Raw genomic sequence first — 17007 nt, 5'->3', positions numbered from 1 at the left:
CACACAAATTGGTTGGGTGAAGCAGGATCCAAAAAGACGGGAACATTACAGTGCCTCGTGAAAAACACGATGATGCTGGAGGAACTCAGCAGGCCAGGCAGCATCCATAGAGAAAAGCAGGCGGTCAACATTTCAGGTCAGGGCCCTTCATCAGGACTGAAGATAGGAAAAAGGGAAACCCAATATACAGTGGCATGCAAAAGTTTGGGCACCGCTGGTCAAAATTTCTGTTACTGTGAATAGTTAAGTGAGTAGAAGATGAACTGATCTTCAAAAGTCATAAAGTTAAGGATGAAACATTCTTTTCAACATTTTAAGCAAGGTTAGTGTATTATTTTTGTCTTGTACAATTTTAGAGTGAAAAAAGGAAAGGAGCACCATGTAAAAGTTTGGGCACCCCAAGAGATTTGAGCTGTCAGATAACTTTTACCAAGGTCTCAGACCTTCATTAGCTTGTTAGGGCTATAGCTTGTTCACAGTCATCATTAGGAAAGGCCAGGTGATGCAAATTTCAAAACTTATAAATACCCTGACTCCTCAAACCTTGTCCCAACAATCAGCAGCCATGGGTTCTTCTAAGCAGCTGCCTAGCACTCTGAAAATTAAAATAAATGATGCCCACAAAGCAGGAGAAGGCTATAAGAAGATTGCAAAGCGTTTTCAGGTAGCCGTTTCCTCAGTTCGCGATGTAATTAAGAAATGGCAGTTAACAGGAACGGTGGAGGTCAAGTTGAGGTCTGGAAGACCAAGAAGACTTTCCAAGAGAACCGCTTGTAGGATTGCTAGAAAGGCAAATCAAAACCCCCGTTTGACTGCAAAAGACCTTCAGGAAGGTTTAGCAGACTCTGGACTGGTGGTGCACTGTTCTACTGTGCAGCGACACCTGCACAAAAATATGACCTTCATGGAAGAGTCATCAGAAGAAAACCTTTCCTGTGTCCTCACCACAAAATTCAGTGTCAGAAGTTTGCAAAGGAACATCTAAACAAGCCTGATGCATTTTGGAAACAAGTCCTGTGGACCGATGAAGTTAAAATAGAACCTTTTGGCCTCAATGAGCAACTGTATCTTTGTAGAAAACAAGGGTGCAGAATTTCATGAAAAGAACACCTCTCCAACTGTTAAACAAGGGGGTGGATCAATCATGCTTTGGGCTTGTGTTGCAGCCAGTGGCACGGGGAACATTTCACTGGCAGAGGGAAGAATGAATTCAATTAAATACCAGCAAATTCTGGAAGCAAAAATCACACCGTCTGTAAAAAAAAGCTGAAGATGAAAAGAGGATGGCTTCTACAACAGGATAACGATCCTAAACACACCTCAAAATCCACAATGGACTACCTCAAGAGGCACAAGCTGAAGGTTGTGCCATGGCCCTCACAGTCCCCCAACCTAAACATCATCGAAAATCTGTGGATAGACCTCAAAAGAGCAGTTCATGCAAGACGGCCCAAGAATCTCACAGAATTAGAAGCCTTTTGCAGGGAAGAATGGGCGAAAATCCCCCAAACAAGAATTGAAAGACTCTTAGCTGGCTACAGAAAGTGTTTACAAGCTGCGATACTTGCCAAAGGGGGTGTTACTATGTACTGACCATGCAGGGTACCCAAACTTTTGCTTCAGGCCCTTTTCCTTTTTTTGTTATTTTGAAACTGTAAAAGATGGAAATAAAAAAGTAATCTTGCTTCAAATATTAAAGAAATGTGTCATCTTTAACTTTATGCCTTTTGGAAATCAGGTCATCTTTTACTCACTTAGCTATTCACAGTAACAGAAATTTTGACCAGGGCTGCCCAAACTTTTGCATGCCACTGCATAGGAGGGAAAAGCAGAGCAGTGATAGGTGGACAAAAGGGGGGAGGCGGGGTGGGCACAAGGTGGTGATAGGTAGACGCAGGTAAGAGATAATGATAGGCAGGTGCGGAGAGGGAGGGGAGAGCAGATCCACCGGGGGATGGGTCAAAGGTAAGGAGAGAGAAGAAAAAAAGGGGGAGGTAGAAAATGGAGAGATAGGTTAGGAAAGGGAAGAAGAAAAGAAGTATGGTGCAGGGGGTTTGTGGGGAAGCGGGGTGGGGATGTGGGGATTACTTAAAATGGGAGAATGAATGTTGAACTGCAGTCCTTTGTTTCTCAAGGACAAGCCTCACACTGCTTCTGGTTCCTTGTTTCCGACAGCTTTGCATCAAAGTAATCTTCTAGTTTCTGTACCTCTTTAAACAGGACATCTTTCACATTGTGAAGTGTGACAAGAGTTGCCAATGCGCTGTACACTTCCAGCCCAATTTCCATCAGAGCCTTTGATGCTTGCATATCATATTGGTAAATTGGTTTATTATTGTCATATGTACTGAGGTTCAGTGAAAAACTTATCTTGCATACCGTTCATACAGATCAATTCATTACAACAGTGCATTGAGGTAGTACAAGGTAAAATCAGTAACAGAATGCAGAATAAAGTGTTACAGTTAGACAAAGTGCAGTGCAGGAAGACAACAAGGTGCACATTGTTTTGCATTTTCGCAATGTCACCTATTCCTTCAAAATTTGGGATGTTATTCACTTTAAGTCCATTCATTTGATATTTGAGCTGAATGGTTGTGGAGCTCAGTCAAACAGGCCAGTGCTCCTGTTCGAGCCAGTCAGGGCAGCCATGTTGTCTCACTCCTGATCAACAACAGAAGTCAGTGGCATAGTCCAGCGATAAGCCAACATCACTGCCCCTTGTCATTGTGCATTACCGTGCCTCGCATTCTAATGGCCTCACATCAATGAGATTCGGTGGCAGCAAAGTGAAAAAAAACATCTGTTTTTGTGCTATAAACCCATCTAAAACTTGGTGGTGGAAGTCATAAACCTTTTTAATGTACTCATTGCCAATTCATAACATCTTCATGAAGGCATTAAATCTATCTAAAAGGTAAAGTTTTATTTACAAGGCAGCATCTTTAGAACTATGTACATGCTGAGTTGTTAGGTCTTGCTGTAGAATGAATGCCTGTCAGTGACAATGTTACATCGCTGAGAGGCAGGCACACCATATGATTCTGCTGTCCAGTAGGACCACAGTTTCAGATAGAGAGTGAACAGCATGTTGCATGCTTAAAAAAAACACCTCAAATTCTTCTCTGAATCATGTATGAAACTCCAGTGAGTACACGGTCACTGTCCTCAGTCTCTCATCAAACAACTCCTCAATTCAGGAAGCAACGTACTGAATCTACACTCTCCATGGCAACTGTGTTATTCAATGATTCTCTGCTCTAAGGAGAATGATCTCAATTCTCCGGTCTCCCCATCTAACCTGCAACCATTCTGGTGAAATCTCCTCTGAGCCCTCTCTAAAGGCTTGACGTAATGCTGAGTCCAGAAATGAACATGGTAACTGAGGCTTGGACAGTGATTTACTAACTGCTTCTGTACTCTGCCTGGGAGTTGTTGCTTTTATTTCAAAAAAAGAAATTGTGGAAGTGCTCATCAACAGTAGAGAAACAGTTAACATTTTGACCTGAAAAATTAAATCTTTTTTCTCTCCCCACCGATGCTACCTGACCTGCTAGGTATGTCCAGTATTTTATTTCAGATTTCTAGCATTTTTCCCAGTGCGACAATGGCTAACACGAAGGAACATAATTTTAAGGTGATTGGAGGAAGGTGTAAGGGGGATGTCAGGTGTAAGTTTTTTACACAGAGAGTGGTGGGTGCATGGAACACACTGCCTGCAGAGGTTGTGGGGGCAGCTACATTAGGGACATTTAAGAGACTCTTAGATAGACACATGAATGATAGAAAAATAGGGGGCTATGTGGGAGGGAAGGGTTAGATAGATCTTAGAGCAGGATAAAATGTCGGCACAACATTGTGGGCCGAAGGGCCTGTACTGTGCTGTAGTGTTCTATGTTCTATGTTCTATTTGCAATATTTTGTCACATCAACTTGCCACCTTGAAAGACTTTGGCCTATAATTCCCTTCCTGCAAAATTGTACCATTTTAATCATCTTATATCTCTTCATTTTTCCCAACAAATTACACTAATTCACCCTGCTTTGTATTGAATTTCACTGAATACATCCTCCTGAAGCGTATCACCACCACCGTCACTGTTTAATACGTGTCTAGAGTTTACTGTGGCTGCCAGCTTCGTAATGACACTGGAATTCAGGTCATTAGCAGAGAGCAACGACATCAGTGGTCCTAATACTGAGACCTGGGGACACAACTATAATCTTGCCTCCTGTATAAGATCCAACTGTTCACTAATATTGAAAATCAAAAGAAGTGCAGATGCTGGAAATCTGAAACAAAAACGAAAAAAGCTGGGAAGACTCAGCAAGCCAGGCAGTTTGTACTCTCCAGTTCTCAGCCAGTATTATATTTACAGTGGGTTATATCTCTTCCAATAAAGTGTGGTGCTTCTGATAACTTAACACAGAGAGACAATGGAGTAACATCTGTGACCAAGGTGGTGTCACATACCTGACATTGTCGTGCTTCTGTATGTAAATCTTGTGAAACATCATAACCTCCTGCTTTGCATTAATGTCGGCCTTCATTTCCATGGCAACGTGACGCGGCAGCACTGACAACAAGAGACGTTCCTGTGGTTTGGGTGGAAGGGGGAAGAGCAGTGACAAGGGTTAGATAGGCTGCAAGGTTGAGGGACAACACACTTCCCTTCAACATCCTCCCTCTTACTTGTGAACTACGTCCATTGCTTGAAAGGGCCATCGAGAGCCTGGTGGAACACAGAAAAGCACAGCACAGCAACAGGCCCATTGAATGCTGGAAACACTCAGATGGCTTCTCCCCACAGATGCTGCCTGACCTGCTGAGTGTTTCCAGCACCTTCTGTTTTATTTCAGACTTCCAGCATTTGCAGAATTTTGAATTTGCAATCAAGTAGTATTACATTGGTGCTTTGGCCTAAAATAGGGTCATGAAAGATGTTTTATAAATGTAATTACGGTAGTGTAGTTGTTAGTGTAACGCTATTACATCGCCATCGACCTGGGTTCAATTCCGCCCGTTGTCTGTAAGGAGTTTGTACGTTCTCCCTGTGTCTGCATGGGTTTCCTCCGGATGCTCCGGTTTCCTCCCACATTCCAAAGATGTACAGGGAAGGAAGTTGTGGGCATGCTATGTTGGCGCAAGAAGCGTGGCGACACTTGCAGGCTGCCCCCGGAACACTACACAAAAGATGCATCTCACTGTGTGTTTCCATGTACGTGCGACCAATAATTATATCTTATCGTATCAAAACAAGACACTGCAGATACTGAAATTTGGGATGTGGGAAGAAACCGGAGCAGTCAGAGGAAACCCACGCAGTCACAAGAAGAATGTGCAAACTCCGCACAGACAGGACCAGAGGTTAGGATTGAATCCGGGTCATTGGAGCTATGAGGCAGCAGCTCTGAAAATCAGAAAACAAACTGCAAATGCTGGAAAGCTGAAATAAAAAAGAAAACATGCTGGCAATACTGCATCACAGATGGGTGACTGATCAGACAGAAATCAAGTCACCCACTAACTGTATGGACATGACACCCCAAAACACTTTCTGTCCAGTATCATGTTACTATTTTTGGGATCTTGCTGTGCACAAATGACGGCTGCAATTCTCAAGTTATAACAGTGATGACACTTCATTGTTCTCTCAGAAGTCAGTGGGGACGCAGCATTTATCAAGTAGGCTTTGAGCACATACCACAGGTCAGCAGCACTTGGAGCCACCCTAAGGTTGAGGAAGGCTCTCCATCATTGCAACAGGCTGTTATCTGACTCTAACCTGCATTGCAATGTTGTGGTGACACTTGCGGACTGCCCCCAGAACACTCAACGCAGAAGATGCATTTCACTGTGTGTTTCGATGTACAGGTGACTAATAAAGATATCTTATCCTATCTTGTCTTCTATTTTTCTGTCCATAGCTGTAACACACAGGGTCATAGACTCAAAGAGAGACACGGCATAGAAACAGGCTCTTCAGCCCACCGAGTCCGCGGTGACCATCAACTACCCTCTATGTTAATCTTACATTAATTCCCTTTTATATTCTCCCCACATAGAAGAATGAGGGGAGATTTGATAGAGGTTTACAAAATTATGAGGGGTATAGACAGAGTAAATGCAAGTAGGCTCTTTCCACCTAGATTAGGAGAGATAAGTACGAGAGGACATGGCTTTAGGGTGAAAGGGGAAAGGTTTAGGGGGAACATTAGGGGGAACTTCTTCACTCAGAGAGTGGTGCAAGTGTGGAACGAGCTGCCATCTGACGTGGTAAATACGGGCTCACTCTTAAGTTTTAAGAATAAATTGGATAGATACATGGATGGGAGAGGTCTGGAGGGTTATGGACTGGGTGCAGGTCAATGGGACTAGCGGAATAAAGTTTCAGCACAGACTAGAAGGGCCAAATGGCCTGTTTTCTGTGCTGTAGTGTTCTATGGTTCTATGGTTCCTTTTAACTCCCACCCTTCTCCAGATTCTACCACTCACTGACGCACTGGGGATAATTTGCAGCGGCCATTAACATGCCAGCTTGCAAGTCTTTGGGATGTCTGGGTGGGGTGGGGGCCCACGCAGACATGGGGAGAACCTGCGAACTCCACACATACAGCACCTGAGGTCAGGATTGAACCTGGGTCTCTGGCGCTGCACCACTGCGCCCGTCTCGCACCCTGTAGTCTACATACCTCAGACATCCACAGTGCTCGCTGGTGAGGAATGGTCATGGACTAGAAGCTGCAGTCTTGAAAAGGTTTTCTGCCCCTTTAGTTATTATAACACAAGGCCATGCAGGCCATTGGGTCCATGCCAGCTCCCAGCTAAGGAATCCCATCCATCCCATTCCACTCTTATTTTCTTGTACCTCTGTAACTTATTCTCTCTCCCCTTATGATTCTTTGGCTACTTCCCTACACCAAGGGGTAACTTACAGTAGCCACTTTTGGGATATGAAAGTAAACTGCAGCACCCAAGGGAAACCCATGCAGTCATAGAGTTATACAGCAAAGAAACAGGCCCTTCAACCCAATGTCCATTCAGACCAAATTGTCCCAACTGCCCATTCCTCTAAACCTTTCCTATCCATGTTACTGTCCAAATGCCTTTTAAATGTTGATATTGCACCTGCCTCAACCACTTCCTCTGGCAGCTCGTTCCATCTACAGACCACCACCTGTGTGAGAAAGCTGCTCCTCAGGTTCCTATTAAATCTCTCCCCTCTCACCTTAAGCCCATGCCCTCTAGTCCTTGATTCCCCAACCCTGAGGAAAAGACTGCGTGCATTCACCCTATCTATGCCCCTCATAATTTTATACACCTCTCAGATTACCTGTCAATCTATACACTCCTAAATAAAGTCCTAGCCTGCCCAACCCCTCCCTATAACCCAGGCCATTGAATCCTGGCAACATCCTCATGAATCTTTTCTGCACTCTTTCCAGCTTAATGGCATCATTCACAAGGGGAACGTGCAAACTCCACACAAGATAGTCCCTGAGGTCAGGTTGGGATCGAACCTGGCTCACTGGAGCTTCTGAGACAGTAGCGCCAACTACCGCACCACTTTGTCACCATTCAGGCACCTGACCATCCTTGCACCATAATTACTGCCTGAATCACATTAGTGCTAAATGATTTCCTCCTGTGATCTCCTAAAAGGTTTCCAAGAAACATTTGTTATTCATATCTCCTTAATCATAAAATTTGAATTACCCGTGTGTTTAGCATAATGAGGCCCACCCACTATTTCTTTGTGTGCTTTAATTTACTGATAATCAGATGATCGTACGTAAAAATAACATCTGAATTATTCAGGCAGGAAGGAAACAAATTGAATAATCAGAAGTGCAGGTGATTCTTTATGAACATCTTTTATGAACATTTTTTATAAAAACTCTTCTGCTCCAGTTTTTCTGAATTCCCCAAATTTTCAAAAATTTAACTACTTTAAATACTTCCACCAATCCTGTCTCCACAAAGTTCTGGAGTGGAAAACTTCAGAGATTCACTGCACTCTGTGAGAAAAACTTCCTATGCACCTCAGTTTGAAATGATCGCCCCTTTATCTTATCGAAGAGAGCTATGTCTCGCCATCTCGTTCGAGACCCTCCCACTGGTGAAAACATCTCAACATCTACCTTGTGATGCTCCTCAGGTTCTTATATGTTTCAATAAGATCATCCCTCATCCTTCTAAACTCCCAAGTATACAGGTGTCCATCCCAGGAACTCGCCTTGTGAATCTCTTCTGGGCTGCTTCCAATGCTGGTATATCCTTTCTTAGATAATGGGATCAAAACTGTGCACCGTTGGGTGAAGAAGTGTCTTCTGTACTAAATGGCTGGCCCTTTATTTTGAGATGATAACCCCTTGCCTTAGACTCTCCAGCCAAGATCAAAAATCAACCCTTCTTTCTATCCTATCAAACCCAGAAGGAATGCTGTAAATTTCGAGGAGATCTCATTTCATTCTTCTAAATTCCGGAGTGTGCTGGCATGGTTTGCTTAATCTCACATACAAGAGTCTGGTGAAGCTTTGTAGCAGTCCAGCTATTGAAAATACATTCTTATATTTCAGCTGCAGCCTCACCAGGGCTCTGTATAATTGGAGTAAGACATCTCTCCTCTTGTATTCAATTCCTCATGCAATAAAGGTCAACATACCATTTGCCTTTTTAATTGCCTGTTGTACATGCATGTTAACTTTCATTGATTCATCTACAAGGACACCTGGGTCTCTCTGATCACCAACTCCTTTCAATTTCCAACCGCAGTAAAACTCGGATAAGCTGAGATCTGACTACCGGAAATCCTAATGTTCAGCTCTCTTGAAACTCACAGGGTCCTGGTTCCCACATTCCCTTGAAACTCACCGGGGCCCCGGTTCCCACATTCCCTTGAAACTCACCAAGGCCCTATTTCCCACATTCCTTTGAAACTCACTGGGGCCCCGGTTCCCACATTCCCTTGAAACTCACCGGGGCCCTATTTCCCACATTCCTTTGAAACCCACCAGGGTCCTGGTTCCCACACACTCTTTAAGCTTATCGTGTTCACTGGAAATGCTGTGTTATATTGTGTATGTGTATAATGCTGTGTTACATCTAAAAGGAATGAATTAAGAGTGTGTTGGAGTTTTAACAGGAATAACATCCAAAAGACTTAAGTCAGGCAGCATCACCAACAACAGCACATAGCTTCCTGATGAGCTTAACACATTCTATGCACGTTTTGAACAGAAGGAGATTGGAATGTCACCACCTGCTCCAACAACCTCCAATGCACCTGAACCCACAGTCACCGTTGCAAACGTAAGATCAGTCTTCTGGAGAATGAACCCGAGGAAAGCAACTGGCCTGGATGGTATCCCTGGCCGTGTCCTTAGATCCTGCACAGGTGGGGTATTTGCAGACATTTTTAATGTCTCCTTGCTTCGATCTGAGGTTCCCAGCTACTTAGAAGACCACTATCATCCCGGCAACTAAGAAAAACAAGGTAACATGCCTTAATGGCTACTGCCCAATGGCTTTGACGTCCACCATCATGAAGTGCTTCAGGAGGCTGGTCATGGCACACATTACCTCCAGCTTCCCAGACAACCTCAACCCACTGCACTCACCTATCACCAAAACAGGTCTATGGCAGATGCTGTCTCCCTGACCCTACACTCATCTCTGGAGCATCTGGACAGTAAAGACACCAATGTTAGACTACTGTTTATTGACTACAGCTCCACCGTAAATACTATCATTCTGAGCAAACTCATCTCCAAACTCCGAGACCTGGGAGTCAACACCTCCCTTTGCAACTGGATCCTTGACTTCCTGAGCAACAGACCACAATCAGTGAGGACAGGCAGCAACACCTCTGCCACGATTATTCTCAACACTGGTGCCCCACAAGGCAGCGTCCATGGTAGTACAAGAAGTGGTCCATAGTATTCCATTGTTGAGGCAGGATTAGGCTTGTGAAGGTTGGTTCAAGAACTTCATCTACTCTTCCCAGTCTGCTGTACGGACGCCCATGTCCTAACACCTGTTATCTGCCCATGCTGCCATTCTATATTTTTGGCAGGACCTAACAAGGTATTCAATCAGCTGGGAAGTCCAGCATTTTCATCCAACATTCACACGTATATACAAGAGTTTGTCTTCAATTAGTGTCTGTAATGTTGTAAAATGACTTAAGATGTTTTAGAAGAACACTATCAAATAAAATACTTTTAGATGCCCTGTGTTCATTGTAGACAGTATAGAGTCAAAGAATTGTACAGCACAGAAACTGCTCTTTAGTTCACCATGTCTAAACCAGCTTCTTCACAATCCTAGTCCTCTATTTGTGACGGATAGTTTGGGCGACTATAGGTCGTATTTCCCACTAGTGTCCAGTTTCTTACCTGTTGTTGGTTTTCTTTCTGCGAGTGTAGCCGTGCCTGGATGCACTCTCGTGTCTCCTGAAACGCCTGCCGCTGGGACACCTCGGCTGGGTAATGGGTGCAGACGCCAACAATGTTGGTGCAGGAGAAGATCAGCACATTGGAGACCAACTGAAAGAGGAAGAACAATCACAGGTTATAAACGGACTCTCATCATGTTACTAGACGTAGATCGGAACTTCCAAAGCCACAAAGAGCAGTGAAATAGAAATTAACTTTTGCCAGTTATTAAACCTTATATTATGGTCTTTCCATTGTGATGTTTTGGTCTGCTACTCCTTCTGGTCCAATCTTGCCACTCAATTTCCCACATCCCCATCTGCTACATGGAACTTTACATGTATTCTGATGCCAAATTACTATTCTAGACATTTGAAAATGAATAATGAGGCACTCACTCACCTGGGACATCATCATTTAGCTCAACAGACTCATCCAACAATCACACATGTATACAAAAACAGACTGCCATTAAGTAGTGACTTTAATGTACCTCAAAAGGTTTCAGAGGAACATGATCAAACAAAATGGCACCAAGCCATATAAGAAAAAGATTCACAAAGGGTTGATGTTAGAGATAGGTCTTAAGGAGTTCCTAAAGTGAGAGAGTTGGAAAGTTGGAAGAGTTTAGGAAAGGAATTCTAGACAGCGCCTCAGGAATTGAAGATACGGCTATTAACAGGAGTGAGAAAGAATTAGGGAATAGGTGAAGTGACAGAGTGCAGAGATCTCAGAAGCTGAAGCACCAGCGGAGATTCCAGAGATAGGAAGGGGTGAGGCCATGGGGCGGATTTGAACAGAAGGACAATAGTGTAAAAATTGAGGCAGTGGGGAATGTAGCTTTGGATGGGTTTAAGGAGCTCAAAGGCCAACCATTGTCTAAAGGTCACAAAGGCCTGGATGAGGGTTTTGGCAGCAGACCAGAAACATTATGATGGTGGAATGTGGCAGTGGCGATGGAATGGATAGGAGGTCAGAAGCCCAAGTACCAAGAGCTCTATACGATCTGTTTTAGCCTTGTTCAGTGGTTAGAGGCCAACACACAATCAAAAAAAGGTGACCTTAATTAAAGTGTACACAATGATCCAAAGCCAATCACCCTCCAACTAGCATGCTGGCACCAGCAAGTAGGATGAGCAGGTTTTCTATTCTTGGACTTTGTGGCCCTCATGGATCAAGTGTTTGAGGTTTGTGTCCCTAACCTTGCACCTCAAGGTGAAACCGTCAGTAATGGGACAATGCCTTCCAAATCTTTGGTGAGGATCACATGGTGGAGCAGAGATGGCCACATGCAAGAGATGTATATCCTCCAGTGGAATTACAAGGTGACTTGAGCTTGGCAGAGTAGTCCCTGCTACAACAGGACAGTTAACAGAGTCTGCATTGTTAGATTGCACTGCTGTAAACTTGGCCAAAATGTTCTGCCCTTTAACTTTCTGAGTGTGGAAACTAGCAACAGAAGAGGGAATCAGGGCATCTGGGAACCAAGTGAACAGGACAACTAACAAGGAGACTCATCAACCAAGGAGGTTGAAGGATTCAGAAGAATAAGTGACAGGACTGAGAGAAGGCTTGAGAGACTTGTACAGAGAGACAACTTGGGAGAGAAAAGGGGCAGGAAACAAAAGTAAGAAAAAGACATTCCTTTTACACTTCACAAGCTAAAGGAATGAGTCTCTATACATTTCGGGCCGGAAGTTGACTGACAGTCATGAACACTGATTAAGATAATTAAAAGAGTATATACACTTGCAATTACCAGCCTTAGTTAACCACAGTAGATTTAATTTGTATCAACTGCACCAAATTCACACCAGTCAATGGATGTCAACCGTGAGGCATGCAACATGATCTTACGGTCGCGAAGCTCTTGATAAAAAACACACCTTAGAGAGTGACTTTTGGATGATTAACTGGGGATCTCACCTAACATCACCAGTTACCACTAACCAATGCATAACCAATGTCCATCACGTTAGCTTCACCATTGCTATCCCAAAGACATCATGAATAATGCACAGCGCTGAGCCTCGTTCAACAACAGTCCAATGAACAACCAGGATCTGGATGTTGATTAAACTCAACCTTCAACAAATGTCTACTTTTACACCTTACAGAAAGCATCATTAACATTCCACGTGCCGTCACCAGTGATAATAAACTGAAGGTAACAACCTGTTGTGGAGAAAAAGACAGTTTTGCAACAGTGATGATCAAGAATTAAATGGATTCTCCCATGTAAGTTTGGCAGAAATGAACAGCAAAACAGGCTTGAGAAGCTGACAGACATGCTTGTTCCTCTAAAGCTATGGAGAATTGGTGTAAACACCTCTTACACCAATCTCCTTGTGCTTTCTGCCCTTGTCACAACTCCAATCAGAACAGCCTCTGATCTGCTCCAGACTGGCAATAATTTTGAATCCTGTTAATATGAAAGCAGAGGTAGACTCATAATAACAAAACTCCAGTGTGAATAATCAGCCTTCTGCACAATTAGCGCACTTTCATCTGTTTGCTGGTTTACTGATGTCTTTACAACTCGTCAGAACCCAGCAGCATCGTGCAAAGGTCCTGACTGCAGGAACTACCCAATGGATGCTCACAGCCTTTACAAGAATGAGGTCCATCTCTGGGCCAACAGATCCAGTTACAAGGTGCGGAAAGCAGGCATGGTTTCCAGAGCCAAAATCAAAAAGATCTCAGTCACCCTCTCCTGAAATGTTGTGAAGTACAGCTTGAGAAAGATGGATAGAAAGATGTTCTGTTGGAGAAGCAAGTTCAGGCGACTCATTAACTTAGTACAAGTTGACACAACTGAACTGGGGATGGTTATTTTCCAATACTCACTTCCCAAAAAACACAAAAGCAATAGAGACAAAACTCTCGCATTTTTGCAGATGTAAGTTCAATTTCCCAGCTGGAGTACAAAGCTGGCCAGACCATCCCTTCCAGTTGTTGCCACTAGTGTGTTGTGTTTGAGCAACCAAGAGAGACAAAAGGCCAACCCAACCCAATGAAGTGTGACCACAAGACTCCTTGGGTTGTTTTTAATCAACTCCCCTTCACTGAGCATAGTGCATGGTGCATGGTGAGGTAGCCTACCTCCTAACAAAAGCATAAAATACTTGTGGTTGTAAAACAAAATTCTCTTTATTGATTAGTTCTTCATAACATCATGGCAACCATAGGTTTTAAGGACCAGACGACCAACATGGTGGCAAGTAGCGACTTTAATGATCAGATCATACACAGTAACAAAGCAGCATTTATAAAAGATGGTCAGAGCATAAATCTTTGGGTGAACAAGTATTCAAGTTGTGCGATACTTTCTCCTCTTCTGTTCCTGCCCAGTTTATCCTCCTCAAGGCAGGTCGTTGCCAACGCTAACTTGCATTTATATTCTTTCCATGAACAATGTAAATTGTCCCAAAGCCACCCTCTGTAGGGGTATAACCAAGCAAACTGTTACGATTATATGGTAAATGACCGTAACATTGACAACCCCTCCCTCCTTTGTCAATGTTTCAAACATTTGCCATATAACAAAATAGGGCAAATAATTGTAACATTGACAAAGGAGGTATATTTCAAAGGAGAGCAAGGAAGGTTTTAGGGAAAGAATTCCAGAGCTTGGAGACAAGGAGGCTTGAGAATTCTACATGATTCACAACACAATACATTCTTAGCTGTAACTTCCGATACACATAAATGAACATGCTTCCAATTTGCCCATGTTTCCTAATGCTTTTCAGTAGAAACAATGTTAGGAAAATCATCATAACATTGCATGACCATGGCTCTAGTCCAGAATTAGAGCACAGAGCCAGTGTTTCCACAGTTTGGTTATATTCTCTTGAGACATTGCTTCCCCTATGGTTTGAAGTAGACTTTTTACTTACCTACGCTCCAATTAAAGAAAAAATGATCTGGCGTTCTAAAACTAACCCTTGCTCAGTGCACCAGCCACCTAAATATCAAGAATTGACAACACTGATGGAATTAGCAACACAGAAATATTAAACATTAAAACTTTCAATTATACAAGAAAATGAATGAAGGCAATTTTAAAAATGCTGGTGGGATCGCACTGCATTAATATTGGGGTTTAGAACCTTTACAACAGTTCTCAAGGATACATGTTCTCGGCAGCTCTGTCCTTTTTGATTCCAGGATTCCACTGATCAATTGTGTTCATGTCATTTCTGCAGCAGGTGATCCAAGGCAGTGCTCAGTGATGAAGATAAGTTATGAGGCATCTCTGTTCGGGTCTAAACAAAACAGCTTCCTACAATGAAGGCACAATAGTAATTATATAGCGGTGGACCAATTAAATACTCATCCCAAGACATCCAATGATTTTACAGTGCCAAACAGTCAAAATTAGACAACCTTTACCATAGTGTTTAAGTGGGCTCAGTTTTTCTCAGGAAGGTCCTGCTCCAGCATTTGAGGACAGTAGATCACTCACTCCTGTACTGAGGGAATGCTGCATTGTTAGAGGTGCTATCACTATTATTATAGAGTCATAAAACAGGCCCTTTGGCCCAACTTGTCCAAGATTTCTATCCAATCTAGTCCTATTTGCCTGCGTTTGGCCCATATCCCCCAAAACTTTTCTATCCATGTACCTGTCCAAATATCTTTTATTAATAAAAAACTCCATCCATAAAGAGGCCTACTAAGCTGGTTAAGAATTGTATTTGATAGAGCAGCTTATAAATATTGTCAAGAAATGTAGTAAGCCCAAGGACTGGGGAGTTTTAGACATGAGTAAAAAATTGATAGAGAAAATGAGAAAATAGAGAAACCTTTGTGCGGGATGTTTAAGTGGCCAGATGGATGCACGTGGCACAACTTGGGAACAGCAGTGAATCTTCAGAGTTTTTTTGGTGGACCCACCTCTCCCATTAACTAACACCACCAAAATCGGCCACTAGTTCTGGTATCGCACGGGCACGCATGTGTGTGTGTGTGTGTGTGTGTGTGTGTGTGTGTGTGTGTGTGTGTGTGTGTGTGTGTGTGTGTGAAATGCCCTGAGAAGTTGTGACCACGGGCCTCACAAACAGAAGGTTTTCTGAAGCCTCATTCTGCACCGTGACCCGTGACCACAGGACGGAGACCAAAATTTTACCTGTACTACATCAATGCACTCTGTACTGACTCAATGTAACTGCACTTTGTAATGAATTGACCTGTACAATCGGTTTGTAAGACAAGCTTTTCACTGTACCTCAGTACAAGTGACAATAATAAACCAATACCAATACCAATACCTTCAGGTCTTTCATCCTAGGGACAGATCCTTGTGAGTGAATCCACATAGAATCATAGTACAAGGTCATCCAGCCCAATCAAGTATACACTGGGTCTTAGTACAGCAAACCCTTCAGTCACAAGGCCATGAAAACTTCCTCACAAGTGGCAATCCAATTCCTTGTAGAAGACCATGTTCCACCACCCCTAAAGTCTGTGTGTTGCAGATCATAACTACCATCCACGTAAAATTTGTTTTTCCTTACAAGCCCCTTCCTCTATCTTTTGCCCAAAGTTTTAAATCTGCCTCCTTGATCGTTCAACCGTCCACTAAAGGAATAGCTTCCATTTATCTATCCTCTCCAGGTGCTTGTCCACCTCTATCAAATCTCCTTGTGACCTTCACTCTAAGTAGAACAACCCCAGCTTCTCTAGTCTAACCCAGTGGCTGAAATCTTTCAGCCAGGGACCATTCTGGTAGATCTTTTCTGCAGCCTCTCTAGAGCCGGCACAACCTTCCTCAACTGAGGTGACCAACTTGGACTTAATACTGGGGACACAAGAGACTGCAGATGTTGGAATCTGGAGCAACACGCAAGATGCTGGAGGAACTCAGTGGATCATGCAGCATCTATGGAGGGAAAATGTGCAGTCGAAGTTCCGGGTCTAGACCCTTTATCTGGACTGAAAGAGAAGAGGGGAGAGAACCAGTATTAAAAGGTGAAGGGAAGGGGTGGAGCTAGAGCGAGCATGTGAGAGGTGGATACAGGTGAGGACCCCTCCCTCCCTCCCTCCACCTACTGCTTGCCTTTCCCTCTGTACAATCTTGATGTACTTATGTTTTCGAATGATCTGTATGGATGGCATGCAAAAATATGTTTTTCACTGTATGTCAGTAACATGTGACAATAATAAACCAATTACCAATTACTGTGCCGTTCCAATGACATAATTGGAACCTGACCATAAATTCACGAGGATGTTACTGGGACTGGAGGGCAAGGAGAGGCTGGAAAGGCTGGGAAAAGAAGGCTGAAGGGCAATCTTACAGAGGTATAGGAAATCATGAGGGGCATGAATAAGGTGAATGGTCACAGTCTTTTCTCCCTGCATAGGGAGTCCAAAACTAGAGGGCATAGATTTAAGGTGAGAGGGGAAAGAATTAATAGGAGACCTGAGGGGTAACTTTTTCACACAGAGGGTGGCGGGTATGTGGAATGAGCTGCCAGAGGAAGTGGTGAAGTGGGTACAATTACAATGTTTAAAAGACATTTAGACAGGTACATGGATACAAAAGGTTTGGAGGGATATGGGCCA

The 17007-nt window shown here is 43.4% G+C and overlaps 1 protein-coding gene across 1 annotated transcript in view; it reads right to left on the bottom strand.

Annotated features, from left to right (window-relative positions):
- Nucleotides 1-17007, bottom strand: part of adcy5 (adenylate cyclase 5) — a 374049-nt gene that overhangs the window by 186165 nt on the left and 170877 nt on the right. Inside the window, exons 2-3 of the mRNA XM_052013051.1 lie at nucleotides 10399-10548; nucleotides 4475-4596 (exon numbers count right to left, since the gene is read on the bottom strand). Coding sequence (XP_051869011.1) covers nucleotides 4475-4596; nucleotides 10399-10548 — 272 coding nt within the window. The remainder of the gene's footprint in view (nucleotides 1-4474; nucleotides 4597-10398; nucleotides 10549-17007) is intronic.

The sequence above is a fragment of the Pristis pectinata genome, chromosome 1, assembly GCF_009764475.1.
Source record: "Pristis pectinata isolate sPriPec2 chromosome 1, sPriPec2.1.pri, whole genome shotgun sequence".
NCBI classification, from domain to species: Eukaryota; Metazoa; Chordata; class Chondrichthyes; order Rhinopristiformes; family Pristidae; genus Pristis; species Pristis pectinata.
Note: the sequence above shows the minus strand (reverse complement) of the source record. Positions and strands in the feature narration are given on the sequence as shown.